Below are 26,018 nucleotides of genomic sequence, written 5' to 3'. Positions count from 1 at the left end.
TACCCGTGGCGGTGCTGTCGTTCCTTTCAGAGATGCCGAAAACCCCTTCACTTCCTCTGCATGGAGATTTCTCCGAAAGCGTACGAGTCGCCCGGCGGGCACGGGCGGATATGTGCGTCCCTTCCGAAGCGGGAGATGCGTTCGATGGCGGATGCGCTGTCCTGCACGCTGCTCTTCGTGCCTCGCTATCGGTAGAGCTTCAAGGACCGAAACAAATTCTGTTACTTGAAACCGAAGTTTCCCGCTCGCGCTGTTCTCATGCCGGGTTTTTCTTTTTTTTTTTTTTGCTGCCGGAACGAAGCGTACTTAAGCGTGGAAGCAAAGAAATAGAAATGGAAACAAGTTTTAGACCCTGGAAACGATAGATCGCCGGAGTCAACAGCCGGCTAGACGGCTCCCACGACCAGTGCACCGAGGCGGCGCTTGAGTCGCGAGGGGAGGGGCGCCTTTTACTCCCTCTCACCTTTGTTTCCCATGCACCCTCCTTCTCAACAAGTTCTTCCTCCTCTCCCCGGCCGGGAGAGCGCGCCGCCGGAGTTTGGGCGCGTAGTCAGAGCAGCGGATCGTGCCAGGCGCCTGCGCGCGGCGCCCCAACCCGCCAGAGAAGTGTGCTCGGCTCGTTTGAGCGCACAGGCCGGCAGCGGCGGCTGATATGATCGCAGCGCCCGTCGCTGCTGCTCCCGGTGGCCGAAGGATGTGCGCTTTCCTGCTCGCAGTCGGATGCGCCACGACGAGTGCCTGGCTCGCCCAGGCAGTCGACCACATCGACAAGTGAGTTGCCCCTCTCAGGATTCAGGCCCCGCCGTTGTCTCGCGCTGAGAAACGATGGGCGCGATGGAGCGACTGGTTCCGGAGAAATGCACGGTTGACTTGGCGCTGATTCTCGCTAGGCTGCTCCGGAGTCTAACACCCTGTTCTTTGACGAAAAAAACAACTGTTAGGCATTTATGTTTCGTTAAAAGCCCCGCTCGGTAGTTTTGATCTTGCTCGTCATTGCTATGTAGAAGGGTTACCAACTGAGAGTGTTAAGTATTGATTAATATAAAAAAGGATTATTCCTTTAAGCTTCGATTATTTTGTTGTATTCTGCTTTAGAAAGGATGCATATGCTGAGTTCGCGCTGCATTAGAAAGCGTTTAAATAGGTTGAACAGATTTTTCAGTTGCACTTCTTGAAGCTTGTAAGTTATGTCTAGCTGGTCTTCTTTTCTCCAGTTATTGTTTCGGGTTTAGTTCAAGTGCGTTTCGCCGTAAAACCTTAATATGTAGGTTTTAACGTAGAACGCGCAATTCGACCTTGATAGGAGCATAATTTAGTTCTGATTATGAAAAGTTTAATCAAAAGCAAACCGCACTGAACGCCGACATAACAAAAGCTTCGGTTCGGATACAGTGGATGTTTCAACTAGGCTGGTTCGAATGAACTGTACTCCACCTTATTGAGCTACTGCACTTGCTGCTTTGAAGTCAGTCAACTGCTGTTATTACTGCCGCGAAGTTCTAAGTTTAGTTCTCTGTTCTAGCAAAAATTTGGCAACTTGCTTGGATGATGAGATGAGCTTTCATACCACGTTCCAGTTGCCAAGAAGACAGGTAGTCATGGACTACTGTTGCGTGGGAGTGCTTTCGGAGATTCCACTCGTTATTTTCTCTCATGGGCCGCCGCTTTCAAACACTAACGTAGGCCAAAGACTTTCATGCTTCCTTCACTTCTCTCAGTTATGATTTTGTTCCACAATGTCGTGTTAATGTATAACAACATAGAGCGTTACGGAACCTGAAACACAGAAATCACTGTCCGGTTCCGCTTGGCGTTCGGGAATTTCTTTAAATATCTCTATATAGACTTTTGCAATAAGGGCTCCCTGGGCGCTGCCATATTGTTCACTGGACTGTCGTGAGCACCCCTCGCTAGCACGGTGGAAGCGGCGGCGGAACCGGTTTCCGACAGTCCAGAGAGGAGGCTTTTCGACAACTCCCTCGCCCGATGCAAAGTTCTATACTGGGCGCCGCTTGCGCTTGCCATACTTAGTTAGGCCCAGAATCGAAAATAATGCGTTTTGAGCTATGGTGTTTTGAGAAGTAATGGAACACTCTTAGGAAAGGTAAGCAAGTGCCTCTTTTGACATTTATGCAGTTCTGCATTTATACTAAAACCGAAACGGACGCCGTTTAACACACCTACTTTCGGAAGTTAACAGACTTTCTTAGGTTGCCATTGGATGTGCATTCTACAGTGGTCTCGAAAGAGGTGTGAGGTGTACCTTTCAACTGGTCATTGATCGAATTCTTCGGCGAATAGTGACAGCATGAATTCGTCAGACAACATGATTATATCTTCTTGGGGCTTACCCAAAAGGCAGTATTGTGTTCGCATTTCGCAGAATTTTTCTTTCTCCGAACAGAGGCATACAATTCGTTAACTAAATTCTGTTCGTCTATCTCAATTACCCTGTTACGTTCGTTTAGAAAAGTATAAACCTTGAGGAATTGCATCAATGAAACTATCCTCCGATACCGAGTAGGTGAACATGACTTTATTAATGGCAGTTCTTCCTTTAGAGTACTTTTAATCACTCCGTTTTTGCTTACCACACTTGTTCGGTTGAAGTGCGGTGACATTACAACTTTGTGTCTTTTGCTCTGCGGATTCCTGTTCTGATATTTGCCGTAAACCATTTCTTCTACGTAGCGTATACACCGGCTGATCATCATTTTCACTTTCGCAAAGCAACCTGCGACTTTAGTTTTGGGTTTGTTTCCCGCTAAAAAGTTGCCTGATTGTTCCCGCCTTGTCTAAAATGCTGGTGACTTGCTCAACTTGCCTAATAATGGCTTTAAGTTGTGTTAATTTCGGTGTGTTAATACACTTAAACAAATTGCTCAGTGATATTTGCCGCATAGATATTGAAATTTACGTTATAGTCTTCAGCGTCCCCAATTTCTCGTTGTCTACAAATTACGTTACCCCTGGCGTTTTTCTGAAACCGAAAAACTCGCGCAGGCTGGCGAATTTTCTCAGGTGGTTTCAAAAACTTCTAGTAAATAGCACAACAAAATTTTCAAAGCATCTTCAGCCTCAGGAACTTTGTTAATGTTGTTGAACTTTTGGAAACGAAGTTCCCAGCTTCTGAAAAATATTAGAGTGCTGTATCCTTTCACCCAACGAGGGAACGTGTGTTCTCAAGAATGTTTCAGTACTTGAATTTATATACAAAGGCAATCAGCCGCCTACACCTTATCGATTAAACACGGCAGATTGTGTTTTAGGTGCCCCTATAATGAGACAACGCATCACTCTTCCTCAAATGCACAGCCTTACGTGAATGCACGTTCCAAAGAAGATTCGTCGCTATTGCGTCAGTTCAGACACCCATGCAATTGCGGCCTAAAATTTATATATTAATCGAAAAACAAGATTGTTTTTTTTACGACAGCTAAAATAAGTAATTTAAGCTCGAGCTTCTGCACATACTTTTCCACTTACCTATAAATTTCTTTTGTCACGCATAATGAAAAGTATTCTTGCACACGTAGGCACTTTATTGTTTTACATTGCGAAACGGCATGAAAAGGCGCGGGAAAACAGTGAAATTATGTGACTGCGGCCCACTGCGGCAACGTCGGTTGCATAATGCGATGAACGCTTGTGGTAGCCTTGGTAGAAGGTGATTTAATTTACATTCTCTTTTTCTTCTTGCCCGTAAGGGTTTTTTAAGCAAGAATCATTTTCTCTCGCAAACATCGTCTCATTTTCAGGAGCTGTTGGTGCTCTACCACTCATGCATTTATGTCCGGCGGAAGGGTGTTCAAAGAGCTGAAATAACTTCGTAAATTGCGCTCCTTCCTCGCTGCCACTCGTGAAACTATAAATCGCAGAGAAAAATTTAAACGCAGTTCCCGACAGAAACGCGCACGTATTCTATGCGGCGTATCCACATATGCGTATTGTAACATGCACCGCTCTCGAAACTAACTGTGCATTTCTACCGATGAGCCCACCACGAAACAATTGATGCAGAACTTCTTAAAGCTACCAATATTAAAAGCATTTTAAATAAGGAATACTGAGTACCACATTAAGGGCCAAGATGGTTGGCTTAGAAAGAGCAGTGGAGACGACAAGCTCCTTTCGCTTTGATCAGTTAAAAGTCTGGTACTGAACCGTTTAAATCAAGTTTCGGTAGCTTTGATGCATGCTTTCAATAAAGTAGTCGGCAAGAGATGCCAAAGTACTATGAGTGTCTACAACATGGCGGCTTGTTTTTTTTTCTCTGTGTTGTAAGCACCAGTGACTTAAAGCACGCAGGAATTGCCACGTGCGATCATTTTGGGGCTTCTATAAGTATGCTGATCTTCCAAGATAAGGCTACGAGGAGCTAAAGGTGCAAAGGCCATGTTATTTAGCACAAGTCATTCACATCCCCTTTCACGGTTTCCTTCAAGAAGCAGTGTCCCATGAAACGCTGAAATCTTTAGCCAAGTATGTCGTGTTTGCGCTGTATCAGTTTCATCGTGCGTGTTTTGGCCCTTTAAAATGTTCCCAGCCTAATAGGTTTGCTGCTCTGCCTTGAGCCGGAGGTCATGGAGCCTCTCAGGCACTTAAAGCTCTAAGAAGTGGAGAGTGAAGCTATTTTAGACAGGTTTGGACCGCTTTGGAAGCCACATAAGCTGCACTGCTAAGCCATGATGCCTGAAGGTTTTTTCAAGGGCGCTCACAGGCGCTCACAGAAGTGTACTAGAGCAGACTGCGGGATGTGAGTTCACCTAACGCTCTCCTTTTTTCGTGTGTAAGTCGCACCCAAATGAACCTTACTTTCTTCTACAATATGTGCAAACGTAGTTCGAACAACACGGAGTTGTTTGTTTGCTCCTGTTCGTGCATGACGTTTTTAGGAAGCTTTTGAGGAACGTAATTACCTATTTTCATTCAGTTTTCAACTGACCGGGTAATTTTTACCTGCTCATAATCTCTACCTATAAATTTAACTGTTATCCATTTTACCCAATTGAGCAGTGACATTCGCGCTTGAAGAAGTCTCTTTCAAGTAGTATTAAAGATCCAGATATGCAGCAAATCCGGTGTCGCCGGCGTTGTGAGCGAATAATCTCCGGAGGAACAAACAGACGAACCACATAGGTCACTTGACCTTGCGACATCATCACAACCTGAACATCGTATTGTGATCAAACTGTCCACAGTGACCAGGTGGCAGTTGAATTATTGACTGGTCCCTCGGATAGAGCAACCTGGATCGCACCTGCCATCGCAGGGCAGTGGAGCATCGTTTACCCGTTGCACGACTGCGCAGGAGTCGTACGATGACTCCAAAGCATATATAAATGTAAAGTCTCGATTAAAAATTCCGCATATATGGGCAATAATTAACCCTTACGCTATCGCGTCACACCCTTAAGGCGGAGCTTAAGTGCCGCCTCTAATTTTTGTCTTCTGATATTGCCCCTTCAAGACGGTAAAGAGCGGCAAAGTAACTCTTTGCACGAAATCTGGTTTAAAAAATCATGCACGCACAGCGTAGGGAAAAGATTCCAGTGCGCTATTTAGCAAGTTTTATCTGCAGTTTACTCAGCTCAGTTGGTCACTAGCACGTCTGAAAGCCTTTTGCAAAAAAATGAAAAAATCGGACCATTGTAAGCTCGAGAAAGAATAAAAACCTGTACGGGTAAGACCTTAATTGCAAGATCTTTCGCACAGTTTGATAAAAAGGTGTGTCTAGACAAGGTGTAGCACATAGCATTTCTAAAGGGTCATGCACCAACTGCCTCACCGGAAATTCTTACTTCTGCAAATTGGAAGCGGCTGAAGTTTTCTACGTTAAAGGGTCAGTCTACTGAATTTTATCGGCCATATTTTCTTTGCGGCGACCGATAGCTCTTTACCCAAATGACCGTATAGCCAGGTGTGGTGCCAAGAAGTGCGGTAGAACATTTTTGAAATAGAATTTATTGATGTGGGAACACAACTGTACGAGATGGTAGTCTCATCTGGCAACCATGAAAGTACAAATGTCTTAGCAATTTATAGTACAGTTTTCAAGTGCTATGATGATTAAAAGCAATCGGCACTGAAAAGAGATTGGTTATGCATGTCGCAGTTGAGAGAAGCCGTATTTTGTCAATAACAAAATACAGGAACGTGACCACCATGACCCTGAGAGAGTGCGGCAATCAATCCAATCCAAGACGAAGAGGCGTCGCGGTGGACATGGTATCGTATGTCAAGCTTGCAGAATGTCAGCGAAGTTGAAAAGAGAATGTTGTCAAGGATGAACGAACAAAACATTAACCGATATGAGTCATCTCCACGGTGGTCAACTCCGGATAAACACTGTCGCGACAACCAAAGTGATGACGAGAGTAGCGACGATCCCGACGATTTCCGCCGCGCGGCGACAAACATGGCGGTGCCCTTCGAAGCCGGACCTCTCGCTTCGGTCTGAATTCTCGTTGTTGCTGCCTTTTTCAGTGCGTTCATTGGCCATAAATGGGGCACCGGTCTTTCGCTTCGTCTCACCTCGCCTGTAAGAAAACGTATAAGCAATAAATTTACTTTAATTATTAAAATTAGAGCGAAGATTCTGCCGCTTCTAGGCTTAAGAGGTGAGTCGGTTCGTTTACACTAATGGTTCCTGTCCTGACATCTAGATGGCGCCACTATAGGCTGAGTTTATTTTTGGGTCTCTGCTAGCATACGCTGAACTAAAAGTGGGAATGGGCCGGCGTTTAGGGCGCGTATAACAATAAATATTCCTGATTTACAGAAAAAGCGAGAGGGTACGCCTTCTGCAGTTTATTAGAACAAAACGTACGTGCCTGTGAAATTGGGGCATACTAACTGTACGTAGTATATTCACTTATGCTTCTATAAAAAACGTCTAGCACCTGCTGCAACAAAAACAATGTTTGTGGTCGCCACCATGCATTTTTACGCAATTTTTAACGCCAAATTAAAATACAAATTCGTGCCTAAACTGGGTGCAGTTCCCTCGTTGTGGACGTTATAGGGTGCCAACTACTAGAATATGTCATGTCATTATTTATACACTCAACTCCGTGACTAGACTGACCTTTTAATTGTTATACCTGATGCTCCGTCTAATACGCGTGGAAAGGCGAACACACATCTCCAATTCCAGATGAGCAGAAGCATTCTAAACACGCCTGTGTTTGCTCATTCATTGTGACTTTCTCGCAAAAACTGAGCTGCGGTAACCCCAGCTGCTCTTTGAAACAGAGCTGACGTTCATGTGAGCGTAGCTGATGGAAGAACAGACCTTTGCTTTTGAATCCGCTCTGGTCCTCGCTGTTTTCCTCAGGAGGATCCGCGAGAGCATTGAACACCCAGTGAGAGAATTACAGCAGTGTCCGATAGAGCTCTTTCATTACAATTTCATCGTACAATCCCATTTCAGACCGATCTCATCTGAACAGAACACTCAGCAGAGCTCTCTTGCCATTGCGGATTCAGTAAGCTTTGAATCATGAAACGCCGTCGACACGTGCGGCAGCCCTCCACATAGAAAGAACAAAATACAGCTTGTGTGGCACGCCGTCACAACCGATTTTGTAGTTCACCCTCGTCTCCTACAGCCTACGGTATGCATCTTTTATATGGACACCGCGGATACCCACAAGCAACTCCTCTCGAATGAAGTGGCTGGTCACTTTTGTAGTTCCGTTGCCAACCCTGAGCCGCAGCATCTGAGGGGCTGTTACGGACTGAAGGAGAGCATCCGCTATCGTATGATAGCATGTGTTCTCTCTTATACTGCTAGGCATGACGAACACTTCTCACCGCCGATAGCAGAAGTCATTTACGTCAGATAGTAGCTGATCAATACGTGCTCTACACATATCGATCGATTTTTCGATGACGCAACATGCGTTCATTAGCCTCTGTGGCCCACGGTCCCTCCAATGGCTCGGCGCATAAGGATGCGCGGGCCCTTGCACACGTCATTCTACGCCTTTCGGCTGCTAGCGAGTGCATCCGAGTGCAACCTTACCGGCACTGGCAAATTCATTTTCTACGGCCAAGCCCTTTGAGACAAGTTTTAAACATTCCCGTTGAGTTATGTCTAAATTTAAACGTACAAGAGTGTCGCCCCCAAATATGAGAGTTGTGACAGAGTTTAACTAGAGAGCAAATATTTTTTCACCAGCCGGTGTGTTGACACAACAGGAGCCTTCAGCAAAGAAGCCGGATATATAAACGCGTGTGTATTAAAATATTTTACTAATGAAGCATCAGTGAAAGCTGGTTGCTTCCGTACACAAGCAGGCACATGACATGTGCGCACGCGCCGATACCAAAAAGCTTTTTTCGCGCCACTTTCGCTAAGCATATCAACTGAGTCGCGCAGAGTACTACGTCCAGGCATGACGATGGTCAGAGCGAATATTTCGCACGTAATATTATCTGCGGAGTGGAAATTCATGTCGGGAGTAACTAAATGCTTAGCTTTATTCAAAGCAAGCGAATCACTCATCATGTCGGGGTCCTGACTGGTTGTTTAGCGTTTTAAGCTTTAGGTTTATTGCTCCACATGCCGTGCATTGAAGCAAGCACACAAGACAACAGTGGTGCCGAAAGCGGGATATGGGACTCAATTTATGCAACGTGATGACACTTGCCCGCCACCAGCCAATGGCGCCGCTGGAATAACAGACGAGCAGAACGATTTGGTAATACGTAGCGATTAGGAGCGGTGTACTGAGTAATGTGAAAATACGAAGCCGGTCACTTAAAACGCTGTGCGAAGCAGTGAGGCACTCACGCATAATAAAAAAAAAGTAAAGCAAGCACGCTTTCGCTCCAGTAAAGTTTAATGATGCTGAAAGGCAGAGGGGTATAATTATGCGGACTGTTCGACGTGCTTAGAATCAGTGTGCTTTGCGTGAGCAGTGGACAAATTTGCGCTGCTTTCTCTCACTGCGTGTAACACCTTGTGACGTTATGCATGCGTGCTAAAAACCACATTTTACTGAAAATGCACCTGTTAGGCCGCATGAAATCCAGTAAAAAAGTACCTGTGAAATTTGTTTTCTTATGTATTTTAGGTAATACCGACTCCAGTTTTAGTTTCAATTCGAAGTTTATCTGTAAAAGCATATGCACAAACTAAATGAAGTATGAAACGTACAGTATCTCCCCGGGAGCCAGTTCGGTCGCACCGATCCCGTAGTGTACATAATTTTCTGATTTTGAGGTCGGCTCCTGAGGCCCCTGTAGGGACGTTAGAAATACTGAAACTCATTTGATGACCCAAAACCACCCCCTTCCATATGTCTTGGACTTGTCGGTGACAGTGGTGTGAACGTTTAAATAGTCACACGCAATCAACGAAGACATCATCACAGAAAGCATACCCCAACGACAAGTCCTTCTCAGGCGAGGTTTTACGGACACTTCGGGCAATGCCTTCAATCTCGGGATTAGATTTTTATTACAGTCGAACTGGTCTACAGTACAGAGTGGATAACAAGTTTTTCCTTCTCGCGCTCCAGCAAAATCCCTCCAACCGTGACCTTCTTTGCTTCGCAAGCTCCTCGTTTTTGTACAGCTTCACGCTCATTTACATCCACAGTAGGTAAATCTGAAGGCCTAGCAGCTAATAAAATTACTTCATCCAGTTGATTTGTGGCTTTCGTGTTTAAATGAGACGTTATGCCATAGTTTGCCGGCAAATGAATCGAATTGTGTCGCTGTTGAATGTGGTGCACCTCTCGTGTTTATTGAAAAGGTAGAAAATGGTGAATTGTAGGGTTTAGGGTACCGAAGCCGCACTTAAGCTACGAGGCAGGCCGTTGAGTAGAGCTGCCACACGCCACAACGGCGCCTTTCGCGTTTCGCCTCCATCGAAAGGAGGCCGCCGACTGAACCCCATGTTCTGGCCGCGGTTGACAGATGGCATTGAGATTGCAACAGTGAACGAATGGAGATGCGTATAGCAGTACCGAAGCGTCTGTCTCAAGCTGAGGTGCTGGAGCGCGAGGTTTATCCCAAGAACTTATTTCTGCATTCCACTGACAAATATGGCTCCATTGCTTTCGAAAACACCCCGGGGGATACACTTCGGGATTGTTTAGAAGTTCTGAAATTTCATGTCGAATAAACCTACATCCAGTTTGAAGGGACACCACACTTGCAAAAGCTGGGTATATGCATCAGGTCCTGCATAGCCGCTGTTCTCAGTGACCTTTTGTTGGCTCATTTTGATCATCAACTTCTCACTTCCCTCATGGACAGCGATGTTATCAAGGTTTTTCGTTATGTGGATGATTTTATAGTTGTTTTAGACTGTGACGCGCAGGCGATTCAGTGTTTAGCTGAAATGTACTGGCTGCGTACGAAATGCTGATTAACCCTCTTGACCTCACCCACGAACTCCCAGTCAATTGACAAATTAGATTTCTAGATATTCGGTTTCACTTTTAAGATGAGGATGTCTGCTGGTGCTATGAACCGCGCGCCAACAAACCACTTCTGCCCTTCAATTCCGCCCACTCAAAGCTCGTTAAACGAGCTATTGCCATGTCGTGCTTCAAGAACGCTCTTGGCACAACTTGCCCGCATCTTATGCCAGAAGCGTTGAACCGTCAATCTCAAAGACTACTGAGCGCTGGCTACTCTCACTGCCTCCTGGTTTCAGTCGCTGGAGGTCTCCTGAAAAAGATGGGCAGTAAGGTGCAAACGTGTGATGCCGGCGCACAGCGTAGGCAGAAGGTAGCGATGATAGCTTACATACACACCCTGTCGCGCAATTTAAAAAAGGTAGGCCAGCGTTACGATGTGAAAGTCGTGTTTCCTGCTCCACAAAAGCTGCCCAAGCTTTGCAGGATAACTGATCCGGAAGCAACCCAGCAGCATGGCTGTGGCAAAAAACACAGGCGGCCTTTTTCGAATGTGCAGAAAGCGTAGTGTATCAAATTCTTTTAAAGTTGTGGAAAAACGTATGTTGGGCAAACTGGGAGATACGTGAACGAGAGGTTACGAAACATGCGAGGAAAGTCAAAAATGCGCGCGAGGGAAAGATTTTGAAGGTTTCCTCGCAAGACATCGTCTTACTTGCCAGGATTGTTCACCTGCACTTGATAACACCTCCGTAACCAGAAAGCGCAAAGAACGCATTACAAGAGAATTCGCAGAATCTGAACAGATGTGTAGTCTGGGAGGGTATTGTCAGCACTGCCTCTATCACCTTTTCCCAAAAAGAGCTGACCTATTTGCGCACGCGCGAACAATAGCCGCGGCTTTACAGAATGTTTATAAAAGTGATTTCTTTCAAAATAAAAGCTGTTGTAAGTTGTTGTTTTTCCCCTCAAAATAATGGCGCGTACCATCCGCGGGGGATTGGCTAAGACGCAGGCGGCGACTGACAGGGGCTCAAAAAGTTAAATAAAATAAAATTCAAAAATTACCAAAGTAATAATAAAAACCATAACAATAATAACTATAATGATAATAGTAATAATAAGTAAATAAATAAAAGGAATTCAGATTTGCTGATTAGGATAAATAAACTCACCAAATTCTGTGAGATCGGTGACTCAGAAAGAAAACAGGGCTAAACTTGCCATATTTAAGAAGCTTTGGTTGCAGATAAATTTTGAATATGAGAAAGAACTTAGGACGTCTGACGTTTCGTGGTTGTAAGTTCAGCGCCCGTCTTTGTCGTCTTGTCTTTGTCCACGTCTTTTCCGAAAAATACGTACCAACACGCCGAGCTCGCCGTGTTAGGCAGATGGTTCTTGATAATCAGAAAGTGAAAAATCAAGGGGAAAGCCTCAGGTTGCGTACAACAAACAACTGCGAGAGAAATTACTATTTCTTTCTTTCCAACTTTCATAAAGCACCTTCAGGCTTGAAATCGGAATTTGATATTTCTTATATTTCTTTTGTTCAAACAGCTCCTCTTTAGCTCTCAAACTCGAACACCGAGTACAGCAGTGCAGGTCTTTTTTTTCTAAACGGCGTTGTTTTCGTCACCATGGAGTTCAGCTGCCGATGCCTGCGTTTTCTTCTCTCGGTCACGTAGGTCTCTATGCTCCAGGCATGGAGAGCCCGTATGTTTTGAAAGCCTTGAGCAACATTTTGTTGATGCGCCAGCGGTCGAGCTGCCAGCTATTTTCACTTCCAGTGTTGACGCCACGCGGGAGCAGCAACTCAAGTTCTGGCACCCTGGTTTCATGGCCGGCGATAATGGAATGGAACGGCTGCCTCTCCATTCGCAAGAGTGGCGTGCCTCTTTGGATGTAGCATCAGCGTCGATGACGGAGAGCGCTGCGATGCTCACGGCCATGCACAGACGGGGATGTCCATTAGCCGGCTACTTCACGCGCGGTGTGTGTGGCTAGTAGAGCGCATACTCTCGTTCCGGACCGGTGCGTGGATGTTCCGTCCAGTTTGTTCACATCTGATGTTGACAGACATAGCGCCCACTGGATCAGACGCATTACGTAGGTTACAATTACGACCGGCTTCTGACTTTCTACGCTGTTCATAAGATTTAATAAACGAGAAGTCACCTAATCGTCGTGCTTAGTGCCTGTCAGCGTACGAAACAAAGTGGGATGCAGAAACAAACCGCAGATGGAACCAAGAAAGCTTTGTTTTAGAGAAACTACATGTGCGTGCAGTTTTTGTGTATTACTTCTGCTATTTTACTCAGACGGCTAACGAACTTCTTTCGCTCTACTGCTCAGATTCCGCAGCTTTATCGTGTTGCCCTGAAGCCTAAGCTTGATTAGCCTTAATCACAAAGGCATTAGATTACCACTCAAGAGCACCGTCAGTTAAGGAGTTACTATTCCTTCATTCTGAGGCAGAAATGTACAGCGAGGTGCAATGGAGATTGGCTTGCAGGCATTCCTTTCACCATTTGAACCGCTGCAATACAAACCGCACTTTGAAACAGTTGAAAGCTCGCCTTCATTATGATGATCATGTAAATTTTCTTCTAAAACCACACAGTTCATGTCTTACATTGGTTTAGAGCCCTATTCACGTTCATTTCGACGTATTTCTCAGAGCTACGGTAATGAAGTGTGCAAGAAGACCCTCTCTAGGCACTTGAAGGAGATGATTGCGTTTAATGACTCTAAGTCGATTTATGTTGCGCGTTGTGACTCGAATATTAAATCAGGGCTTCTTTTTATCCCTAATGATGTTATGCTTCAATTATGAAGCTCATTTAACTCAGTTTCCCAAGTCCACTTCCTCTTTGCCGCCTTTAATTGCTGCCAAGAATCGCGACACTGTTCTTAAGTTAATTCAATAATGCACAGTCAGGCCTAAATTTTATACTTATACGCATACACCGGACAATCAGGACAGAAAACCGACTGGAAGAAGTAAGACTTCAAAATAAGGCGTTTATCTTTTAGCACATAAATTATAAAAAGTTAGTGCTAGTTTTTATAGCAAAAAATCTGTTTTAACTAATAATGGTCCCCAAATAGCTTGGACGGACGGACGGACGGAGCTTCCCGTGCTTCGAACGATGCCCAGCCTATATCCCCTTGTACTGAATCATTTGTGGTTTTGCCGTAGGCACCTAGTGGTAATCTTCCAACAGCTCTCTGATTTACGTCTAATCTCGACTGAACTTCTGCCCTTAAGCAGAGAACCGCATTCCCGAAAGTAAGCCCCGGCACCATTATTTTTTTCCAAATACCTCTCAGTACTTGATATTTGTTGTACCCCCATAGTGCCCTATGTTTCATTATCGCGGCGTCTCTTCCTCCTTTTGCCCTGAGAGACTGTTCATGCCTTTCCGCGTATATCTTCCCTTCGTTTAGCCATGTCCCGAGGTATTTGTATTCGGCCACTTCGGGTATTTCGTGGCCTTGTATTGTAAGCACCTGATCAGTTGTATCGTTTAAAATCATCACACCTGACATAGTTGCCCTATAACTGAAACCTAGAGCGTCTCCTTCGTCTCCACAATAATTAACCAAAGTCTGCAAATACTCCTGGTTATCTGCTGACGGTACAACATCGTCCGCATACATTAAACCCGGAAGCCGCCGCTCAACTACATTTCCGCATAATGTGTACGACAGATTATATCCTAGATTACTTTCTTGTAGCCTTCTTTCCATATCTATCACATAAAGCATGAACAGCAGCGGTGATAGAGGACAACCTTGCCTTAATCTTTTGTGTACCCCCCCCCCCCAGTTGTGGTACTTTTTATCCCTTCCCATGTAACTTCAGCTTTATTATGTCGTTACATTTCCTGTAGAAAATCAGTTACCTCATGATTGATGCCTACATATTTTAATATGTTCCACAGGAGTTTCCTGTTCACGTTATCATATGCACCGCTTATGTCCAGAAAGGCTAAATACAGAGGTTTGTTTTCCGCCTTAGCTATGCATTGAGTAAGCACGAACAGGCTATTATCTAAGCGCCTACCCCTTCTGAACCCATTCCGAAGTTCTCCGAGCATCCTGTTACCTCCTACCCATGACTGCATTTTTAATTTCGTCGCCGGCATTGCCAGCCTGTATGTAACAGATGCTATCGTAATCGGACAGAAGGATTTTATGTTCATCTTATCTGCTTTTCCTTTATAGATCAAATTCATTTTACTCTGTCTTAAGCTGTGCGGAATTCGCTTATTTGTTATGACTGTCTCCAATGCTTTTATCAGCGTTCCCTTGATTCTTGGGCCAAGTTCATTAATCAGCTTAATTGGAATTTCTTCTATCCCTGCGAATGTGGTTTTATTAATATTTGCTTCCGCCTTTTTCCAGTTAAGACTAGTTAGTTCTAAGCTGTTCTATATTGTGGTGTCTGAGTTTCTCCCTCACTTGTGGAGATTACCCTAATGTCGTTGCTAAAGGACGCAGCTATAACTGACGTAATGTAGTTCACAGCATCGTCTCCATCTAAACATTTTCCCTCAGCATTTTTAATCCGTTCCTGCTTTCTTTGATATGTTTTTCCCGACCAGCTTATATGGTTCCAGAATTTTCTTGGCCCCTTTTTATTTGCATCGCGAACTCCAGCCAGCCAATGATCAAAGGGCTGCTTTATTTCAACGTGGACGATGACCTGAACTTGCTGTTTCTTTTCTCGATAAGATTTCCATTTTTCGCCTATTTCTTCTTTAGATAACTGTGCCCTCTTTGCTTCTCTGTGTTCCCTTGAAGCCGCCCGTCGTTGTTTGATGGCCTCCTTAATTTCCGTATTCCACCAGCTTCGTGGCTTCCTCTTTCCTCTTCAGCGGTTTACTCCTTTCACTTGTTTCATTTTTGTAGCGATGAGTAGTTCTAACTGATTATAATCCCACTTTTCCATGGGGTGATTCTCGATTGCTTCCTGTATGTCAGCTGCTATTAGTGCTATTTGCCCGTCGTTTAACTTTGCGTTGTCTTTTTGACTTCGCTGCATTTGCTGTAGGTGCTCTGCGACATTAGACAGTCGTCAATAGTTGTCTGCCTCGTTCGGGATTCCCACGTGATTTTTCCTTCACATTTAGTTTCTCTGTTGACAATAACTAGATTGTCCCACTCACAGAAGTCTAGCATTAACTTCCCGTTACAATCTCTGCATCCATCCAGATCCTCCATGTGGCCATTCATGTCTCCAAGCAGAATAATATCGCCACCGTCTCCAAACTTCTTTATATCAATTACTGCTACCCGCCTATCACCCTATACACGCTCCAGTATGGCTCTTTTGCTCCTCATGTTTGAGTCACCAGCGATAAGCACCATCGTACTTTCCCCTTCCCTCCTAACTTCCGGATCTCGCTGCCTCTTATCAGTGACTGTGACCTCATTCCTTGTGTTTAGATTGTTCACCTTCTCTCTATCGCATCTAGACTTCCTAGCTGCCACCTGCGCGTAGCTGTTCCTGTCTGAACATGTCTGACTTACTTGCTTATCGCTGTCCATGCCTGTGCAAGCCCCATCCACGTGCCTGGCGCTGGAATGTCCGCCAGTGTGGCTTCCAATGACGATGTCAACCATTTTTGACTTCAACTGACCAAGCTGTTCTTGAAGTTTGCGCTTCTCTGCCCTCTCTACCATTAACTGTCGTTGTAGCGCATTGATACGTAGCACTAGTTTGCTGTTCGCCTGTTCAGCCCTGTCTAGTTGTGCACCTAATACACAGCATTTGCACATAAAATCTGCGCCTTCAGCCTCCTCCACCGATTCGAACCGCGTTTCTTTTAAATTCACCGACGCCTCACACTCTTTACATTTAACCTTGAGTAGCTGAACCATCTTAGCAGCACTCGATTATTGCTACTACCAAACGCTAAGATATCTACAGGCTAAAAATAAAACACTTGAAAACACGTGCACAAATAAAATAAAATTCTGCTTACTGCAAATGCCAATCAATCACTTAGAAAGGAATAACTACCTTTCTAAATATGTTAACGCACAAATAAGCACTGAAAAAACTATAGCTGCCGACCAGAATAGACCCGACCGATTATAGTTCACTAACCTAAATTCTATTCTTCATCTTGCACTTCCTCTAGCAGCCTGAAAACTAAACACACCCTACACTGTTAGCAAAAAAAACACCCAAAAGGGAGTAAATGGCTTGTCCTCTAACGCACACCCAAAAGGAGGTTTTTTTTACTCCATATGTATGGTGGTTTTTATTTACTCCTTTATATAAGGGAGTTATTTTCGTGTATAAAGGGAGTTATTTTGGAGTGAAAAGGGAGTAAATTTTTCACCACCCACAGAAATGGAGCCCAAAAATGGCGTCATGTTTATTTATCCTCATTCAGGCTCATTCTTACAGCAGTGACAGCGGCCGAAACGGGAAGTAGTTCTGCGGGCCGTCGGCAACCCAACTTGGGAAACTGCGCTGCCCTAGACCCCGCGTCACGCATTCTTTCCGCCGTCTGCTAGCTAGCCCAGCGGCGGCGTACGCGGTAGGAGTCGTCTGCTCGTCGTCTCCTTTTGCTGTACGAGCTCGTTTCGTTGGCCATGTTCGTAGATAAAGGGATGTAACCTTATAATGAGTAGTTCAAAACTGACAAGGAAACGCTGGGTAGTTTCCACGGTCATGCACCACGCTATATTTGACCCAAAACCAGAGCAGAAAAGATGAAAATACACCTGATGGTAGTTTGGAATGGCAGTGTTTGCTTTCATATTCACTTCATTAAGGCTTTGATTTTTAACATGGCTGAGGAAAAATGTAGCCTCATGAGCTCAATCAAGAGCTCAGCGTTGACACTATGTTCTATCACAGTTCCCTGTTCATGCAACACATAATCTGCTGCAACACATTGCGAGGACCACACTGAAAAAAGCCTGTGAAAATTAGGCCTAAGCGGGGGCTGAAACGGGGTGGCGACACAAACCAAGGAAAGTTAGGTATGGTTACAGCACTGGAGGCTTCACAGCAGCAATTCAATTATGTACCGTAATGTAGCGGAAAACGGCGACAAGCCGATATCTTGTACCGCGGCTGGCACCCGTGAAGGAGCAGAAGTCAGCAGTGATCCGGCGACGATGCTAACCAAGCGGTCTTCATTCACCGCTGTTATCAGACGACTGACCAGAAGCAGACGAGACGCTAGTTGTCGGGGCGGATTGCGCAAAATGGTGTTTTTTTACTCCATTTCGGCACTGGTGGAGTATTTGGCACAATTAACTCCATTTCTAGACTGGAGTAAATCCTGGTAAATCCTCATTTTTACTCCCTTATTCCCTCATGGGAGACTTCTGAATCACATGATAAAGGATGCTAACATTGACATATCAGATATAACACCAAAAGAACTGCGTTTATTGTTTGTATAATGTTGTGATATGATTTTCTAGTTCTTCTTGCCTGTTTTATACTAACTTTTTCAACGATGTTGCCATGTCCGACTGTGTTCTCTTGCCGCACGCTTCTGTCCTACCCCGTGTGTTGGGGGGTCAGGGCTTTTCAAGCTGTTCACACAGCTTTTCTCCTGTCCTCCTCGCAGCATCTTTTTGTTGTGGAATAAATTTCAATTAAATTCAATAAAATGGAGGACAGTCCACCTTTTTACTCCCCACTCATGGAGTAAATGTTTTCACAAATGGAATAAAATGGGTGGCCGCCACCCTTTTTACCCCCTTTTGGGTATATTTTTGTTTACAGTGTACTTCAAAAATATTAAAAGAGAGCACTAATCTATTTTACACGATCGCGTCGCTCTCGTAGTCGTCAGTCGGTGCGGTCTCCATGCGTGATCTAGGAGCACCTAAACATGCGTCCGCTCAGCACAGCTGTCAAGAACTGCGTGTATTGATGCCTGACATCTTGTGTTTTAATCATTTTATTGCATGTACTTAGACTCTATAATGTAGTCAAAAGAATTTGGGTGCAGTCCACGGACCCGTAATGCGAAGTTTTAGACAATTACACCGTAAAAGTAAAAAAACAGTTTTCACCGGTGCCTAGGGTTGAAGATCTAAATGGACCGCCTGAAATAACATGCGCGATAACAGCTGATGCCTTGAAACCAACCGTAGGACATCCCAAGCTTTTGATCGGATACAGGGGTTATTTCTCTCTTATCGATACTGCTGATCTCCATGCCTGCGCTAGCTGCAGTTGTGACCAGACGATTTAACGTAGGTTTTGTGGATTTATAGTCTAGAAAACGAATTGTTTTGCTCGACAATGCATCATTTTGATTTTCGCCCGCTGTCGAAGACGAACATCCTCCTGGTGGCCGCAGAAATTGTCGCCTCTGAAGATATGTAAAGCAATGCTGTACGAATATTTTAGAGCCCCGTGTCTCAGCTACAAGCTGCTGCTTTCCCGTACTTAGATTAATTACTTTCTTAATTACTTCGCACTCTTCCTTTTGAACTTAGCCCTCACTTCGCCTTCCATTTTAAAAACCGTGACATATTCTTGCCCAGTGTAGCAGAGAAAACCCTTCAGCTGTGCTGCTCAACTACAGTGCCTATCTATCTTTCTCTTTCTGTTGACGCATACTTTCCTAAATAGAATGAATTAAGAATGTTGGGCGTATAAAAACTACGGCTTCACAGCATAGACAAGTGTAATGACCGATACATGTAATCGCTACTAACAGAATAGTGACAGCATAATATCATACAGTACACTGCAGGTTGCCAGTTATTTATAACTACCACATAATCACACGCACAAGCAGCCTTGGACAATAATATACGGATAGCGGTGTAATGACCGATACGTGTAATCGCTACTAATAGAATAGTGACAGCATAATATCATACAGTACACTGCAGGTTGCCAGTTATTTATAACTACCACATAATCACACGCACAAGCAGCCTTGGACAATAATATACGGATAGCGGTGTAATGACCGATACGTGTAATCGCTACTAATAGAATAGTGACAGCATAATATCATACAGTACACTGCAGGTTGCCAATTATTTATAACTACCACATAATCACACGCACAAGCAGCCTTGGACAATAATATACGGATAGCGGTGTCTGCAAGAGTCAAAAAGTTGTCGCGTGATATGCATCAGTTTCAGTAGAAAAATGGAAGTTTTAACGAAAGCATGCTGTGAAGTCAAAATTTTAGTGGAGTCGAAACGTGTACTACATGTGAGTATCGTTGCAATGCCATTGAATAGAGAGATCTGAAAGGCTATTTCAAGCCTGCGATCTGCAGTCGTGGTCATATGGTTCCTTGGTGAACTGCTGTGCTCTTTATTATTTTATTTACTTATAAATACTGCTGTCTCTGAGGAGAGACATAGCAAGAGTGGGTAAATACGTGAGTAAAAACAAATAACATGGGTAGCATAGAAATAGATGACACAGAAGTATTAAAAACAGATCAACGGGTCAAATTGTCAGGCAACTGAACAACAAACTCTTCAATTGGCAATGAACGAAGTGAGCCGTCCAATCCATTCCAAATTTCAACGGTTAGAGGGAAAAAAGAAAATTTAAAACAATCTATATGTGGTTTGGAGAGAACAATGTTTAATGGGTGGTTCCGTCGGGTTGCACGTGCGCTTGATGACACAAATGTGAAGGGTGCCTTAGTGCCAGATGATGTGTGAACGATCTTGTGCAGCATAATGATGCGTTCACGTGTGCGCCTATGTTCTAAAGTTTGTAAAGATAAACTGTGCATATGGGAAGAAGGTGAAAACTTGTGATCATACCGGCTGATGATGAATCTTATTGCTTTTTTTAACTGATTCTGGAAGCTGACTTAACGCCGTGGTGCCCTTAAGGCGGGTCTTATAAATGAGGAATTAAGAAGGAACACGATGTGAAATGTGTATTCTCATTTTCTTCAACCTTCAATTTTTGTTTTGCACTACTTATGTGGAGGGAGGAGCACTCTTCTTTAGGGATTTTTTTGTTTTCTGCTTATCGTACCACATTACATTGTAGTGTACCGTTACAGCTGCTTCGTCTGCCGCAGTAACTATGTAAGTTTTTAAGCACGCAACTGTGTTGAACGTGACTCCGTTTCGCAGCGAGTCAGTTTCAACCACCATAAAAATGCAGTAGTGAAAAGTCTCAGAGGAAAGAAAGGTCTACCACCTGAATAAAGTATTGAATCACTTGTCGATGACGCTGTTGTTAGCGCTTACTGTCTCGGCCCGCAGAATAGAGAATGGCATTAATAATAAGATTATTTTGTGGCACCTGTGAATGTTTTTATCAGTTTAGCTCAGCAACCTTTACCAAAAACCCCACTGGTTCTTCGCTTTGAGTATGAATAATCGACACATTTATTATCATACTAGACACTTGCAAAGAGTTTGAAGAACATTCGTTAAAGCTAGCGGAGAATATGAGCTCTTTGATGCATATATGTAAAAAAAATTACAAGCCCTTCAAGATAAATAAAAAAAAAGAAACAAGTGCAAACTTCTTCTTGACGTGACATATATGTTCATTTTTTTTTTTGCATACATGGCCCTTAGGAGGCTGTATGGTTCATTATGGCAGCTTTATAGAATTGACACTTTTTCTTATTGTTAAACCTGTACATTATTGATGAAGTAACCTTCCAGCCGTATAATGTATTCTTTCATTTTCTTTACAGGAAGCATGCATGTTCTTCCTTCCCCTGCATTTCGTTTTTATAGTATTTATCTTCTTTTGGTCTCATCTAGACGTCCTTAGAGCTCGTACCCCTCTAGTTTTCATGCCTGCACGTCGAGACTGACAGCGTTTACTTGCTTTATTTTGAAATTAAGATAGGGCACATTTCACATTCCACCGTATAATGTATGCAGATATGCAGCGATATTCTGCATATTTTCTTTTGTTATTCATAATAATGGCTATATAACTAAGAGGCGGTCAGATTTGGGCAGAGAGAAATGACATAAAAAAAAAAACTTTTCGCACACTCTTCTCTTGCGCAGCAATGTAAGGCAGTTTAGTTAGTAAGATCGAGTCCTGCAGTAGAAGGAGAATGAATTTTATTCTGAAAGCTTTTGATAAGCCAGGTTTCCATAAGGGGACTTCAGTGAATTCTGTTTTCACGTTGTTGTTTTTTTGGCAAGGAAAATAACTGAGGACTTAAATGTGTTCAGTTCCAGTCCCTTTGCATTGTAAGCCTCTCATAGGCCGTGGCAAGTATGCAGTAATAATTACACATGATAAGACGCTCTCGCCATTTCGAGCATATTGCTCCTATGAGCGTAGCCAAGATGGTAGCGAATAATGCCAGGCAGAAGAGATCCATTCAGAATACTCCTGACGAATCTTACGAGTGGGCAGAGTCTTGCTGAGTGAATTGCGCAGGAGAGCACTTCAATTGGTAATTGGCATCGACATGTGACAGAACGCGAAAGAAGGCTCAGCCATGATGGCAACAGGAATCAAATGCTGCGCGTAATCGCTTTTTATTTGTATGATAAACACATTTTACGCTATCTGATCCGCTGCTCCTGAGCGTTGTATCCCGTTTTCCTGAGCTGATCTGTGAACAGTGCACTAGAACCAACCTGGTTGAATATTTAAGACAAAAAATGGCATGCCTCGAGCAGAAAAAAAAATGAAGCCAGCAACGGTCGCAAATCCAGAATTTATTATTCACAGAGTGAAGACTGGCACGCACGTCTCGCCTTCGACCGGTGTTAACCGAGTGGAGTTGTACTAGTCAGAAATGCTTTAATCACATCAAATCTTCAACCGACGACGCCAAAGAGCGTTTAAGCAAAGCCCACAGTATCTTTCGCCGCATTTGCTAATGTGAAATTGTTTTTACATGTGGGTTATGTATACCCGTCTAAGTGAAAAACAAATATCCTTTTTAGAATATTTTTTAACCAAAAACTCTGCAACCTCTGCGTGAGACCGTACGCCAGAAAGCACGAGCTGTAGCTGCACCAACTCAAATTTTAGCTTTAGAACAGGGTTCGAAAGCGTTAGAAGCTTTCTATCCTACAAACCACATCGCCTAAAGCCGACAGCCGATTTCTTCATGCCTTTCTGTTCATCACGGCCTACCTTCCTGCGTAGTACGTCCAATTAGGCTCGGCAATTAAGGCAAATAAGTGAAACGGCACCGAACTTCCTTTGCCCTCTTCTGTTCACTTTCTCGCCCGGATTTCCTTCTTCATTTCTGGAAAGGCATTTAAGCCGCAAAAAAAAAATCTCCAGTGAAATAAATAAATAGGCGCTCTCGAAATCATCGGAGCTCTAACCTATATAATTTACCTTCAGCCATAGTTAAGCGGCAATGATTAATTTTAGACCCCACGAGTTCCTTCAAACGTTTTTGCGACTAGGGCCTAAATTTTTTAGCGGCTTAAATATCGAATGAACCGTTGCACCCAATTGTGCTTCTATGACGGTCCGTTTCTATGAATCTCAGAGAAAAACATTTCTGGAACTCTCCCCGGCTCTGATAAACTTTGTGCAATCAGAAAAGATGTAAAAAATGCCCAGAAAATTGTATGAACAAATTTTCACGAAAGTCTATTCAAATTCATGATCTCTAATCTGAAACGCAGACTCTGATGATAGTTTTGAAATTTTAAGTTCATAATCATAATCATTTATGCTGCCCTTAAAGGCCCCTATTGAGGCATTACATAAAGGGGGGGGGGGGACAAATCAAATACAACTGAGAATAAAACGTTAATACAGTACAACATAAAGCAATAAAATAAAGTTAAAAACGATGCATCACAATACGACGTTTGTCAGCGCTGAATGGCAAAAGGCTGAATTGGGTGGTTTGAATTTGGCTGATGTCATGGGCGGTGTAGGCATTCATCTGAAATCCGTGCTAAACCATTTTTTCGCATTGTCTATAGTTTATAAAAGCTCTCTTTTCAGTGAAATAAGCATCTTTCTATATGGCAATCCAACTACCTATGGTAATATGGCAATCTATCTATGCAGGATACCTTTTATTTGGTCTCTGCGCACTTTTAATTTTCTCTGCTCAAACTAGCCTTAACGGGACAGGAGAAAGAACACCGATTGCTTATAAAGCCATCTAGCGCTCTGGAGCAGCAAATTCTTTCCTCACAGCACGCCACATTAAAGATCATTGTAACAAAAAAGTGTTCCCGAAAAATTTTGATTCCATTCATAAATATAAAAATACGGCACCATAGAGTGCAATTATGAGCAAAATGTAGAAGTTTCAGAGAAGAGCATTGCTTCTTAGAACCAACGAACACACATTTTTGCTGTGTTCTTCTAGTGGCCTCCTAGAATGGTAGAGCGCTGATGACCACAGCCTTTTTCCTCCTTGCACGGTCAGCAGCAAGAGGAAAAACCTAATGCGTCTCACTCAGCAGGCTCGTACTTAACGTATACACCTCATCGCCTGGCCTTGTGCGCATTGCAGCGTCAGTGCCAGCGTAACAGGAGGCTCATTTTCTGGCACCCAATCATGATACAGCTGAGTCCTCATTTTTCTCTTAGCTTCCTCTTTTTGTCCTAGCGCCATAAACAAAACCGGACGCGTACGGAGAAGAGTGAGCTAAATCGCGCGGTCATTTGCCACCTCTGCAGCACCGCCCGCATCATGGATACAGTACTATGGGAGATAAGAGCGAAACAGGCTGTATGGGCCTGTTTCTATGCACCAGGAAACGATGGAAGATTTTCAGGACGTTACAAGGCCTCATTTGTCGATTGATACTGGCTGGGCGACGTGGATTTCTCGCAACAACCCGTTTCGTGGAGTCTTGGCACGTGGGGGTTGCGTAAAGCTGGATATACGAAACGTACGAAGCTACGCTGTTACACAATCGTCGTGCCCTGCTTATTGCAAAAGAGTAAAGGGGGCCCTGGTTACGTTATCGACGCCACTGTGCGGAACTACCGACTGGGAGAATGGATGTGGTGATAAGCCTATGAAGGCGCAGGACGCGTATGCCTCTGAAGTACGTCGGAGTGCCCTGGGTCGCTGAACACGGCTGCTTTTGTGTAGGCTCTGCCCTTCGGCACTTGGGAACGAGCTTCGTTCCACATCGCTACATGTTTTTGTTGTTTGGAATCACCAGGTGCTCGCACGAAAGGACGAAGAATTTACTTCGCTGCATTTTACCTGTATTTAGCTGCTTGTCTACCTTCGAAGAAGAAACGGTGCGTTTGGCTTTCTGATCTCTTGTTCTTGTTTTCTCGTGCTATTTTGTAAACCTCCACCACCAAATTTCTTAATCACTCCTCTGCCTACTATCGTTGCCAAGAGCACTATTCTCTACTTGGGGCAAGCGCGCTTTCTCGGTACACTATTTTCCTCTTCGAAAAAGCGACAAGCTCTGCCAGCCTATTTCCTGCAGAAAGATGTCTGGTTGCCTTACACGACGTACACGACAGCCTGCCTTTTCATGGCTCCGAATTTCGCTTCTTTATCCCAACTCGGTTGTGATGTGGCATGGCGTTGCCATTGTCTGGAAGTGTCCGAAGGCTAGTGGAGCGGCGGGTACGAGAAGCGGCTCCAAGGTCAGAACACGCGGGTATGTTTGACATGCGAGCGCCCAGCGCGTCCAGAGCTGTCAAGCGCTGCCCACACAACCATCTTCACAACATCCCTCCATACGTTTTTTGCTTACTCTTTAGTGGCATCGTGACGGCAGGCTCTTGCGTGCCCGGTTCATATGCAGGATGACCTGTCACTGCATGTTATCTCCACGACAGAAGCCCCTGGCAACGCACATTGAAAGCTTGCGTGCATTTGTATGGCCACATTATAATCGTAGTCGCCAGAATTTTGGCAACAAAACAAAATACAAGAATGAGCCTTTCAGTACTTTCCCTGAAGTTCCCGGCACGCTTTTGGCGCAGAAAAGTTTTCGATTCCCGAATGAATGCGTATACAAGCCTGCGTAGGTTTCACATTCGAGCTTTTTGTTGCGAATAGGCTTTTTTGTCTGTTTATTTAAGCCCTCGTTCCTTTCATAGGAAATGCGCATTCATATTGTAATTTTTAATATATTCGAACGAGTAAATCATATTACTGACGAAGCCAGCGAAGTGTTTTGTGTCGCTAGATACTGGATACTACAAAACGAAAGAGTGTTCGATGGAAAAGCTCTTTCAAAGAAACTCCGCGTTCCGCATGGCTGCTTAGTCATAACCAAGTTTGCGTAGACAAATTTAATACACTGAAAATGAAAAAGTGGTCAACCGTGTCGTGCTTTTTGTGTATTATCAGCATCTAGATATTGTGCACAATATTATTTGCATAACTTATGCGTGCGCGCTACTTCAGCTCTTACATTCATACGCTCAGCGCATGCAGTAGCTAGCACGTGCGTACACAACACTGTGAAAGCTGCACAGAATTCACGTAAAAGCACACGTTTCAAGTGCTGGAAATGGCACGACACAATTGGAATTAAATAATAATTTAGCCAAAATTCCAGCGCATAGGTCAACAAAACGGAAAAGCTGCAGTCCAAGTGCGTTATGCACTTGGAAGTAAAACACTGAACGAACAGAATGTACTGAAAACCATTGTCACAGTTTTGTGCTCCACGGATATCGCCGCCTGTGTCGATGAGAGGCCGAGAAAGGATGCTGCGGTCGGTATC

General features: G+C 44.1%; 1 protein-coding gene across 1 annotated transcript in view; it reads left to right on the top strand.

Moving 5' to 3' along the window:
- The first annotated feature begins 573 nt into the window (after nt 1-573).
- The window catches only part of LOC149339228 (glycine receptor subunit alphaZ1-like), a 200,092-nt gene continuing 174,647 nt past the window's right edge, over nt 574-26,018 (top strand). Inside the window, exon 1 of the mRNA XM_089547996.1 lies at nt 574-771. Coding sequence (XP_089404122.1) covers nt 653-771 — 119 coding nt within the window. The 5' untranslated portion in view covers nt 574-652. The remainder of the gene's footprint in view (nt 772-26,018) is intronic.

The sequence above is a fragment of the Amblyomma mixtum genome, chromosome 6 (genome assembly GCF_055824585.1).
Source record: "Amblyomma mixtum isolate Tamu chromosome 6, ASM5582458v1, whole genome shotgun sequence".
Lineage (NCBI taxonomy): Eukaryota > Metazoa > Arthropoda > Arachnida > Ixodida > Ixodidae > Amblyomma > Amblyomma mixtum.
This window is presented reverse-complemented; position numbering and strand designations above follow the sequence as displayed.